General features: G+C 47.9%; 1 protein-coding gene across 1 annotated transcript in view; it reads right to left on the reverse strand.

Moving 5' to 3' along the window:
* HS6ST3 (heparan sulfate 6-O-sulfotransferase 3) overlaps positions 1-11,824 on the reverse strand; it is a 675,462-nt gene extending 663,638 nt beyond the window's left edge. Inside the window, exon 1 of the mRNA XM_084767842.1 lies at positions 10,984-11,824. Within this exon, the coding sequence (XP_084623968.1) occupies positions 10,984-11,690 (707 nt within the window). The 5' untranslated portion in view covers positions 11,691-11,824. The remainder of the gene's footprint in view (positions 1-10,983) is intronic.
* Positions 11,825-13,139: the final 1,315 nt, after the last annotated feature.

The raw sequence follows: 13,139 nt of genomic DNA on the forward strand, positions 1-13,139 counted from the left end.
TAATTAGCAATCAAGTAACAGCTTTCCTTGTAACGGTTTCCTACTTATTTAGCTTTAGTTGATTACACACACACACACACACACACACACACACACACACAATTACTTAGAAAGATTCTGGGGTGTATACTTTAAAGGAAAGTATGCCTCCTGCAAATACATACAGCTGTATTTCAGAAGTCTTTCAAAATTAAAAGTAAACAAATTCAAATAAATTCAAATGACACATTTGTGTTTCTCCCTCCCTCCTCCTCCCCTCTTCCCCTTCCTCTCCCTCTCTCTCTTGTCCTGTTTCACAGAACTATTGCTCATAAATGTTACTCTGAAGATTCCTAATGCTTGTGAAAGACAGTGTAAGCAGCCGCGAGCATCCAATCTCATAAGCACGATTTTGCAGACCACAGCCACTTTTGCACACTGCTTGTCACGCTTTAACTAATATTGCTCTATAACTCCAAATATATAAAGCGCCGCACACGGACGTAATATAAAATATGTGCTCTCTACTGTGCATCCTAACACAGATCTAACAGCCCAAATCTGTCACTATTAGCCAGCTGGCTCAGGTGTGTTCTGGAGACAAGTACCCAAAATAGTGTGATTTTTTCCCCCCAGAAAATGTCCCTGTAGTGACTTTCCTTTTATACAAAGTCCTTTTCCACGTCTGCCATTCTTTAAGTGGTGTCCTGTGTTCTGCGCAGAGGGCACACATGCAGTGCGGCTGCTGTCCTTCCTCTCACCTGGTGACAAGGCCTGGGGTATCCACAGGATGAGGGCAGAACTTCAAGCCCTTGGAAGACACCACAGTCACTGCAGACTCGGCCTTGCCATCTGCCCAGGCCTGAGTTCATGCCGTCTTTCTCTGCTTCATGAGAGTCCAAGGAACAGACCAACTCACTAGGTCCTGTGCTTGCGAGCCTCCAGGCAGAGTCACTCAATGCGAGACAATGGAAAAGCATGCGCAGGCAGGAGGAGAGAGCCGTCAGGACACAGCCTCCCAACTCTTTCTTTCTCTCTGCCTCAACCAGGTCATAGATCCAGCTGAAGGAAATTTCCACAAACAGCTCTCGTCCACATACCTCCCCTGGGCATTCCCCTACTGAGACAGTAGGTCCTGGTAGCTGCCAGCATAAGGCAGATGTAACAATACCAGACCTCCCATCACTAATTCATAACCAGATGGTACCCAGTTGGGCTAACAGTCCCACTTTGTTATTAATTAAAGGGTACCTGGAGATCCAATGTAGTTTTTCTTATCCCAGTCCATATATTCCTAACCCATCCCTTTAAAATCCCAGCTGGTGCCAGGACCCTTACTAATAAAGCCAGCCATGCTGTGAGAAAGCAGCATGCTACAAAGGGGAAGGTATCTGCTAATCCGTAGCAGCAGTGCTTAAATATACCTCTGCTCCAAATCAGAGAGCCTGCTGGGTAGCTGGTAGCCTCTTATAACCACACAAAAGAGACAGCGCCACGCACCCAGGAAAGAGTCCGCCTCCTCCACTTAGCCTTGGCTTTTTTCTGGTTCCGTTCTCTGGGTTTATTCGGCTCGATTACTTTGGTCTTTCTCCTCCTCTGTCACAGTTTACAGCCCACAGCATCACTCGGCTCTCCTCCTTCACATGGGACCTTTTTTGTTTTTTCTTTTTTTTCTTTTTTTAATGAACTATAGGTGTCTTCTCACATTCCCTTCCACACATTCAGTACTAACTATTTAAAAACATGTTTGCATTTTTTCGATGTTGGCTTTTGCTGTAGACATAAACTCTTAAAAATCCTACAGATTTCCAATCGTGGTCCATCAAACAGGTTTGTAATCACATACCCAGAATCCTGAGTTCTTCAGAAGAATACTCTGTAAATTTAGTTAACAAATACCAAGGGAATCAAAGTGATTGACATTTGTGCCATTCCTTTGTTTATAAAGAAATTAGAATGCACAGCCCAACGTAAGTCCACAGTGTTAGATCAAGGGTTCTTTAAAAACAATCACAGTACTTACCAATAAAAGCATGGTTAGATATTCATAATAGCAACGAACTAAAAATATTTATGTGCCCACAGGCAACTAATTCAATTTCACTGCAGGACTTTTTCATGTATGAATTTAATTGTGTATGTTTAAACATTTTATTGCTATTTCATTAATTTCCCATTAGACAAAGACCAGTATGCTTCTGGGGGGAAAACACTTCACTTTTCCATTTAACTAAGTACCCACTGAGCATCTCTAGCACCCTATGAGTCAACATTTACTTTTTATCTTCTATGGCCATTTTTAAAACTACAATTTATCAGTTAACTTCCAGCATAGAAGTTTAAATAAATATTCCAGATCCCAAAAGCATGGCATACGTTTAGCGCTCATCTCATCTTTACACGATACAGGATGTATGAATAATACAAGTCCCAAGAAAATATAATAGCTAACCACATGTGTGTGCATGTGTGCGTGTGTGTGTGTGCGTGTGTGTGTGCATGTGTGTGTGCATGTGTGTGTGCGTGTGTGTGCATGTGTGTGCATGTGTGTGCATGTGTGTGCGCATGTGTGCGCATGTGTGCGCATGTGTGTGCGCGTGTGTGTGCATTGTGTGTGTGCGTATTGTGTGCGTGTGTGTGCGTGTGTGTGCGTGTGTGTGCGTGTGTGTGCGTGTGTGTGCGTGTGTGTGTGTGTGACTTTCTAACTCTGTCCTAAGGATACCTCATAGGTTATTACTGCTTAGATTATACTCCCCATTTTCCAGAGTGTACAGCAGGTGTTTGACAACCCAAGGTCACTTAACAAGAGGCTGGACCACGTTAAAGTCCCTAGAGTTTGCTTTTGGAATCCACACTCTTAGACTTTAATCACATTCACAAATCAGACAACAGCACTGTTTTCAGTCATTAATAAGTCTGTCATTGGATTCACCACCTCTTTGGCTGGTCCCCCACATCACACCCTCCAACAAGACCAGGTTTGGCCAGCAGTGGTCACAAGTCTCAATGTGCCTAAGACTTTGGAGACCTCTGCCCTCCACTCACCCCTCAGTTCAAGCGGATTTTTTTTTCCTAAACTAAAATGTGTACTGAAATAGCCTGTCCAAAGTTTGTGTATCTGTGTGCTCTCAGATGAATTGCTGGTGTCTCTCTTATCATAAGGGGAAAATCTTCCAGAAAATAGTCCAATGAGCCTTGTCTTTCTTACTGTCCCTTTTTCTTTGGATAATCAGGAGAGGTAGCATCTTGCTGATTGTGGATCCCAACTGCTAACAAGTAGAATTTACACCCAAAGTAAAGGTTTTATAATTTTCTAAGGGACCACAGTCTGGTCAATTGTACCATAATTTTTAAAGGCATTCTAAAAGCAGGCCTTTAATGAGCTCCTTCCATAGGTACCAAAGTTTTCTGTCTATAAGACGCACCTGACCATAAGACCAGTTTTTAGAGCAGTAAAACAAGAAAAACACAGTAAAAACAGCAATTGGACCATAAGGCGCACCCTAATTTCCACATACACATACTTTTGGGGAGAAAGTGTGTCTTATGGTCTGAAAAATATGATAAATCTCTGTGGGGAGCACTTCACATGTGTTTTACAGCACGACAGTATATGCCACAGGGAAATTAAAGTCAGATAACAGGCTCTAAGCTAACACTGCTTGAGAACACTTCCCAGCACACTGTCAAGTGTTTGGCTACAGCTGGTATAAAGTACCGTTAGCCAATTAAAATCAACGGAGACTTCGTCCATGAGATCCAACATCTAGCAAATTCAAGTACAAGGCAATAGATTATTATACAATATAGGAATATGAGTTCCCTGTTCAGCTGCTTTCATTTTAACCCTACCCGTCAATGTGTTTTGCAACTCTAAAAATCACTTCAGGCTTTGACAGTACCAAACTATTTAATTCATTATTAAGCACATATACCTTTCAAATGCTGCAAGCGTCTGGCTGTCTTTAGTCAAAGTGAGAGGATAATAATTACCTTTGGGGAATCGCAGAAGAATATGAAATTAAGCGAAACCACGTTGTTGGCTAAGTTTACCTGGCTTCTAATTATCTCCAAAGCAGTTTTGCTTCTCTAAGGTTAAGCCTATCAAAACCCCCACAGTAACCAGAAAGAGAAGACAAGGAATGCACCGTCTGTTACCACTAACTACCTTCACCACTCAAAAAGCAGAACGTGTCAGGCCTCTTCCTGACTCATCAGATATTGGTGGGTCTGGGGAGAGGCGGTGCTTTAAGGAACCATCATGAACAAGTGGATGTGTGGTGCAGACAGAACCAAACCTTATCTGCTTAGTTTTACACTGCACACAACCCTTGTGGTTTAAAAAAAAAAAAAAAACCTTCTTGGCAGTTCAAGGTTTCTAATTAGAAGAAACAGCCAACAGATCATGCTTTCTAAACAGTGCAGACTGTAGTGTCCTAGGATCTTTGAGTCAGAGCACTGCAGAAGACATATTTACTGTGCTGCCTAAAAGCAAAAATACAATGAGGCTTCAAAGTAGGTTGGTTTGTTTGTTTGTTTTAGGACAAGCTGTGTCATATTTTCCCATCTTATCTTTTGGAATTTATTAAGAAAACAAAGTTATTAAGGGAACCTACTGCTTTGGTCTCTGAACGTGTAAAATCATCTCTTCTTTCAGACTGTACTTTACCAAACTTCCCTTGTAGGAATATTTACAAATACTGGAGAGCTGACTGACTCATTTATAATCTTGCTCACACTTTTTTGTTCATAAAGTAGGGAAGGGGAGAAGACACCCTCAGTGCAGTTTGTATTTGAGCTAAGGACTCTTATAGCGAAAGGCCACCCAGGCCGTCTTTTCCCAGGAAGGAACCCCGTGCTCGTGGCTAAGCAGACACTACTGAAGCGCCCACTTGAGGACCACATGCTGCAGAAAAGTCCGTGCTCACTGGAGACAGATACACACACTTCTCAAGTCGAAACCCACCTAGTCTCATCCTGGTTCTATGTTCAGGGTTGATAGCAAACAGGTCTCCTTCGCCTGCCACATCTTCTTTTGAGCACTGAAGGCAACTTTAATGTTTCTCCTTATGTTTTCCATCTGCACCGGGGATGTTACCAATGCCTTCAGTCATTGTGAACGTGGACATCAGGTCCTGCCAAGCAGATGGACTGTCATTTGCTTGAAAGCTTTACCTCGGTAGAACTCAAAGAAGGCATCTGAAGGCTCCTTCTCTTTCCTTAGCGCCTGTGCTCGAGACCACTGATGAGTCTGTGGTCCACCTGGGCCCTGCATCTACGCGGGACCATGTTCTCTGATCTCCTACATTCACCTGGGTATACACACATACACACCACACACACACACACCACACACGTACATACACACACCACATACACATACCACACACACACACACACATACACATACCACACACACACACACCACACACACACCACACACACACCACACACACACACACCACACATACACACACACCACACACATATATACACGCCACACACACATACACACCACACATACACATCACACACATATACACACACCACACACACACATACACACACACCACATACCACACTCACACATACCACCCACACACATACACAAACTACACACACACCACACACAGATACACAATACACACACATACCACACACACACACCACACACACACACACATACACACCACACACACACAACACACTCACACCACACACAACACACTCACACCACACACAACACGCACACACATACACAACACACACACATACCACACACATACACGCCACACACATACACGCCACACACAACACACACACACGTCATGGAAGTGGTTCAGTGATACAAACTGAGTCAAAGGAACTCATCGTCCTGACCACAATGACTCGCTGAAAATAGTCAAGTCCAGGATGAAGATAACCTGAGTTAATTTCTCCAAGAGTACAAAGTGGACCCCAGCGAAGGTCTGCTTCCCTCTCTCCCTGAGGACCATTTAGACATGGACATCATTTACCTGCCTTGTGTACGTGGGTGCTTCCCGAGAATACCCACAGGAATGTGGGAAGAAATACCCCATGTTCCCAGTCACTGCCAAAACCATCTCCACACTTTCCCACTCCGTTGTACACTTACACAAGTGTCACACACACACACACACACACACACACACACACACACACATACACGCACGCACACAGCACCTCCAGCTGAAGTAGGTCCATATGACCTTCAGCCCAGGGTCCTGTCTGGTACCAAATCCATGGGACATCATCCATCATAATAGGATCAATGGAAAATGAGCAATACAGACAAATGTTCCTCCCATCACACAGAAGCATGGTGGAAGAGCATCTTCCAGCATCTCGTAAGAAAGAAGGTGATGCTGCCCATTCACCAAGGTTAGAGCTGGCTTTCCTACCAGGCAGGCTCACACAAGATTGGTGTTGCTCAAACTCCATTTGCAGAACTACCAGAGCACCTGACATATAAGAAGGAGGCTTAAGCCAGGTGTGGTGGTGCTCGTCTTTAATCCCAGCACTCAGGAGGCAGAGGCAGGAGGATCACTGTGAGTCTGAGGCCAGCCTGGTCTACAACATGAGTCCAGGACCACCAAGATAATATAGAGAAACCCTATCTAAAAAAACAAAAATAAAAATTAAAAAAAAAAGAAGTAGGCTTAAGACAGTCGTCCTCCATCCTATTGGGACTCTAGATGAGAGAAGCATGGGAGAATAGCAAAGTAGAAGGATCCAGAGGGTTCTAGAAACCTACAAGAAGAACATTATGATAGGCAGATTTGGGCCTAGGTGTCCCGCTCAAACTATGGCACCAGCCAAGGACAATACAGGCTGTAAACTTCAAACCCCTACCCAGATCTAGCCAATGGACAGGACATCCTTCACAGTTGTGTGGAGAGTGGGATATGACTTTCTCACATACTCTGGTGCCTCACCTTTGACCATGTCCCCTGGATGGGGAGGCCTAGTGGCACTCAGAGGAAGGACAGCAGGTTACCAAGAAGAGACTTGATACTCTATGATCATATACAGGGGGAGGTAATCCCCCTCAGGAACAGTCATATGGGAGGGGAATAAGGGGAAAAGGGGAGGGAGGGAGGGATGGGAGGATACAAGGGATGGGATAACCATTGAGATGTAACAAGAATAAGTTAATAAAAAAAGAAAATTAAAAAAAAACAGTCGTCCTCTCCATGGTATATGAACGGAGGAGTCACAGTACTCAGAGCACTGAATATAGTGACAAAATAAAGACACGGCGTCCCTGAAGACACCTCAGTAACATCGTCTCCCCTTTTAGCGTTAGAATGCTCATCAAAATTGGGGGGCTAGTGATCTCCTCAGTGGCTCTATCTTGTTTATTTTGCTGTAAAATGCTACGATTCGATCCATACTTAATCAAGGTAAAGAGAATCGTTGTGAAGCCTGGGTCATACAGACAAAGGGGAGGAAAGATAAAATTAAGAGGAGAACCGCTGGCTGGAGAGATGGCTCAGCCAGTAAAGTGTTTCCCCTGGACAGAGCCCCAGGGCCTGTCCAAAGCCACACACTGGAGCTGTGACTCCAACATTGCCGTGGTGAGACGGAAGGCGAAGACGGGAGAATCTTCAGAAGCTTGCAGGCCTGTTAGGCTGGCATAAGCATCTGCTAACAAGAGACCTGCACCAAGCAAGGCAGAGGGCAAGAGCTGACACACGAGGTTGTCCTCTGACCCACACACAAACTCGGTGGTGTACGCATGGCTCCCCCCAACACCACCACCCCTCTCTCACAGGAAATTTATTTTCTAAGAAGAATGCACAAGACAGTGAGAAAGGGTAGCCTATTGAGGAAATAATGAATGGAAAAATATCATACACAAAAGAAGAAATACTTGGTAAGATGATGGGGTGGGAACAGGGGAGAGAGAAAGAGGAGAGAGAGGGGAGGAGGGAGGGAGAGAGAGGGAGAGAGGGAGAGAGAGAGAGAGAGAGAGAGAGAGAGAGAGAGAGAGAGAGAGAATATCTTCCTGTTGGTTTCTTACCCTATCCCAACCACTGTCTGTCGTCAGAATTACCTTCATGTCATCCCAGGGTGGTCTTGCCCATTCCTGGGCCTATGGAATCCATACGATGCTTCCTTCGGCTCTCCCATGTTCTCTCAGAATTGGCTTTCTCTCTTCTGTCTCGAATGCGAGTGCCCCTCCCTTCTCCCTCACTATCCAATTACCACATGCACAGTACTAAATGTTAAGTACTACACGCCAGCACATTATACTGTGCACACATACTATGTTAAGTACGTTCCAGAGATTAGCTCATTTACTTCTCATAACACAACTGCGTGGGACACACTAACTAGCATTTACATTATAAAGCAGGGGAGAGTGTGAAACGCGGACCTGTGGAGAGCGTAACTTACTCCTAGTACACGGAATGTGCAAGGTCCATGACCTCCCAATCGCAGAGTCTTGGGCTCATCCACTGTGTGCTCCACGGGGACACTGACCCTTAAGAGAAACGGGGAGCAGCTGCCAAGAGGGGGGACCAGAAGCAGAGTGCCTAGGGAAATAAGACCAACAGGCACTGCTTCTCAATTGTGCCTGGAGTCAGCCCTATTCGAAGCAGAGCCTTGTTCCCATTATGTAGCAATAGATTATCTGCCATTTTGCATTGTGGAAATGGACCCTCCATTATCCAGGCTAATCTTGTTGACTGTAGACTGCTGTACACAGACATTACAATGACAGACAACTAATTCAATCTTCTCTGCTAGCGAGATGCTACTATTAACGTGTCTTCAATCCCTTCCCTATAGCTTTCCATGCAGGGCTCTTCACATACATCACGGCGACTCCTTTCTACGGTATCTAGGAGAAAAGCAATTGAGACTCGCTGGGGAAAGGGGGGGGGGGGACGGTGGGGAGGAATAAGAAGGTTACACAATGCAACATGAAATGCCACAAAAAAATATTAAAGCAAAGAAAGTCGATGCAAGATGATTATCTGATAAACTTGTGGCACGAGAAGAAATGAATGTTTATCGCCCATTGCTAAGTTGAAAACCTCATTTGCTTTTGGTAGAAACCACATGTTTAAATAGTCAGGGTTGAATTCTCCTATGTCAGAGAGAGTGTGCATCTCCCAGAAAAGGGAGGCTCAAGACATGTGGCCTACACGGGGTGTTAACAGCAAGACCATCTCCCCATTCAGCCAAAACCCAACTACTTCATAATTTCCATCCTCTTCTAATGCCCAGAAATCTTCAAGTATCCGCTAAGACATTGCTTTCCTTTGCTTTTTAATACTGACACTCACTGAAGGTCACCTGGGTTTTTGATGTGCTAATGAAAGACTCCAGTTTTACTAGAATGGAAAAGCAATGAAGCAGGCTCACAAACTCTTTGGGATCAACCAGGAACATGTGTTATTTTAATCAAAGGGGCACACCATGGACTGATACACAAAGAGGCAAGTAATAGTTCTATGTAGCAGGAAGACTGAATGCAATACTTAATTTAAAAGTTTTAAGCTAAAACAAAATGGCAGGTTGTAAAATAATGCATTATTAAAATATTTACAGGTAGCCGGGCATAGTAGAACACACTTTTAATCCCAGCACTTGGGAGGCAAAGGCAAGCGGATCTCTGTGAGTTCGAGGCCAGTCTGGCCTACAGAGTGAGCCCAGGATAGCCAGGGCTATTACACAGAAATGCAAAACCCTTCAAACAAACTAAAGGGAAAAGAGTACCAGTTTCTTATTCTAAGCAATTTCCATCAATCAAAGACAGGAGCAGTAAGGAGATAAAGTTTAAAAAAAAAAAAAAGCCCTGCCAGAGTAGAAGGAAAAAAAATTCTATAATGAAACCCCGCTCATTCTCAGACAAACGAAGTAGAATTAGATGCTTCAGTGGTAGCAAATTTCAGAGTCAGGGCGGTTTCCAGTAAATGAAGCTTTCCCATAATGTCAAATGCAAAAAGCTATCTGATAGCAGCACACTGAGCTGAGTGTTTCAACTCCTATTTCCTTCCACCAAATTGTTTGAAACCTTTGAGATAAAACTTCAATAAACTAGTGTGCTGATCTTTTAATATTTTATCCCCTTGAGCATGTCAGATTAATCTCCAGCCGGCAATGGGCGGGGAGAGAACCAATCAAGTCCTTAAAGCCATGCTTCTCTCAAAGGGCCGTAGTGCAAGCAGCTGCATTGGCAGCTGAGACTTCAAACTTTCTTGGCCCTTAACTGCATGGCTGCTGTGTGTTTCCCTCTTTGAAGGCAAGGGGTCTTTGTATGCACTGAACACGCTCCCGGGAAGGCTCACAGGAGGCATTTAACAAATAATGTTGAGATAAACTGTTGGAATGCCTTAAGGGAAAGAGTGGGAATCTTGCTAAGAGCAGCATGAGTCCAAAGCCTGGCACGGCCCACCAACAAAGACTATCTGCAGAATTAGGGTTGTCTTGGGAGAGTACTAGTTTGCACCTGCATCTTCAAAAAAACGGCAAGGAGCCACCCAAGAGCCACTTATGGGGGATAATACTCCAGAATCACCCTTCCTGGAGACTCATGCTCCGTGCCTGCACGCCTATTAGTCTGTTTTCCACCACAACGTTTAAGTTCAAGCCTCTACCTCTCTGGTCCAACCTGGAGCCTCAACACCCTGACTATTCCATAGCTGCTCTGGACTGTCCGCTCCAAATACCACCTGGTGCTAGGCACAGGGCAGGATGCACACCAGGATGACTATGGATGCCTCTGAAGGTGACAGAGGGTGGCAAGAAGCAGCGAAGCATAGGGGAGGAGCCAACTGAGCTCAAGACCCCTGCTGCGGTATCCAGCGGATTCTTACCCTTTACCCAAATTTTCTGCCCCACTCGCTGGAAATCGCTGCCAAACAGCAAAAAGGAGCGCCAGTGCGTCGCGGGACTGGCGGGGTCAGGACTTGGGGCGGCGGGGTGGGGGTTCGGGAAACCGACAGAAGCCTGGCAGGACGGGCACGGTACCTGGTGTGGCTGTGGTTCCGGGGACAATCCTTCTTCTCCATAATGGCCGGCACGCAGTTGGTGAGCTCGGTCCAGTCGGCGTGCAGCCCGCAGCTCCAGCCGGTGGAGAAGCGGGAAAACAGCCAGGTCTCTTTCTTGCCCGGCCGGTGGCAGGTGCACTTTTTCTGGCCGGCTTTGCAGCTACACGGCTGCTCCAGGCGAATATTCTTCACCAGATGCCGGCCGAACGTGGTGCCCCCAGTCTTCTGGATGTGCAGGAACACGATCACGTCGCGCCCTTTGATGTTAAAGTCCACGAAGCGGGTCAGGTCCTTCAGGGTGAAGTTGAAGCGCGGCACGAACCTGGGCAGGGAGCCGTTTTCGGGAGCCTCGGGGTCCGGCTCCTCCTCCTCTTCCTCCTCCCCCTCCTCCATGTCCCCCGGATCTTCATCCTCATCCTCCTCCGGAGCCGCGACTCCAGGAGGCCCTTCGGGTGGTCCCCGGGGTGGCGGGGGCAGCTGGGGCCGCCGCTCCCACTCATCGAGGGGTGCCTGTGCCCGTCGGGCGGGACTCGGGGCAGCAGGCGGGCGGCTCTCCCCGGCGCGGAGCTGCTCCCCGAAGTTGGTGCAGGAGCTGGTGCAGGAAGGGGACACGTACTGGTACATGATGACCACGAAGAGGAGAGTGAGCACCGGCGTCAGCAGCCACTTGTTGAACCTTTCATCCATGGTCCCGCTCTCAGGCCGGCAGGTGAGGTGGCGGCGGCGGCGCGATCGGGAGCCTGCTCGGAAGTTTCGGGGACTCCGGGGCGCGGCTCGGAGCCCGCCGCTCCTCCATGCCCCTGCCGCCGAAGAGCGCGGCTGGCTGGCTGCCCCGCCGCACTCCGGGGTTGGCGGAGCCGGGGCCTAGGAGCGGAGCCGGGAAGACGGGCGCCGGCGGCGGCTGGAGCGTGGGGCTCCTCGAGATCCTCGGGGCGCAGGGCTCCAGCCGGCTCCTCTGGCTCCGGGGCGCGGCGCTCTCAGGCGGCAAGGAGCATCGGGTCGCCGGCCCGCAGACGCTCTGGCGCTGGGGCGCGGGGTTCGGGTCCGGGACCTGCCCGGGGCAGCTGAGGCGACGAGCACAGGGGCTGCATGAGGCTCGCCAGGGCGCGGGCCAAGGGCGAAGGCGCGGCCCGGCCCCGCAGCCCCTGCCCTGCGTGTGCACCGCGCCCCGCACGCGCGCCCCGCACCTTCGCCCGCGGGTTCCTGGGCGCCCAAGTTTGCAAAGCGGCCCCTCGGCGACGGCGAGCGAGACGCCTCTGCGGAGCCGCCTCCCGGGCGAATCGCACTACTGCTCCGGGTCTGCCCGCCCAGGCGCAGGCAAGCGCACACACTCGCTCACGCGGGCTGGCACCACCACAACCCGCCAGCCGGTGTGACAGGAGCCCTGCTACCCGCAGAAGAAGAAAAAAACCTGCCCTAGGTACGGAGCATGCGCCAAAGCCTTCCTCAGCCCTGGAGGAGTTTCCAGGGGAGGAGTCCACGCATCCGCGTGGCTCGCGGGAGGCAGCTGGGAGTGGAAATCCCTTCAGCCTGGAGCCAGGGGCAGATCTGACAGAAAGGCTACCGTAGCGAGAACAGGCCTCGTGGAGGGCGTTGCTAGCCATGATCTGAATCCTCTGAATCGCACGCAGTGTTGGCACCTTTCTCAGTACCAGAGTGGACAGAAACCTGGTTGGTCTTGTTTGCAGAAATGACACCCCTTTGGCAGAAAGTCGCACACAGAGCAGACTAAATGGGTTGTTCGTCCCCCCTCGGCGGAGTACAACGACTCCAGACTTCACTTACTGTCTCCGCAACACACTCAAAATGATGTTTAAGTTTCCTTAACTATGAACTTAGTAGGTCCAAGGCTACAACTTTATTCAAGCAGCAACCATTAAATGCCTGCTCTGTGAAGGGCACTGTGTTTGAGGCGTACTTCATCTTGCATACCAGACCAGTCCAACATGCAGCCATGTGGGGTATAAATGGAAATTAAGGGCCGCCGCCTCCTAAATCCACACCAATAACACAAGACTCAGCCTTTCCCACTCAAGCGAAACCTAACCTCTCCTTACTTATATTTCACAGTGAAATCCTTCCTCGACCATAGATTTTTTTTTTTTTTTTTTTTGGGTAACTCCGGGTTTTTTTTTT

This window comes from Acomys minous (assembly GCF_964271855.1).
Source record: "Acomys minous genome assembly, chromosome: 18".
Lineage (NCBI taxonomy): Eukaryota > Metazoa > Chordata > Mammalia > Rodentia > Muridae > Acomys > Acomys minous.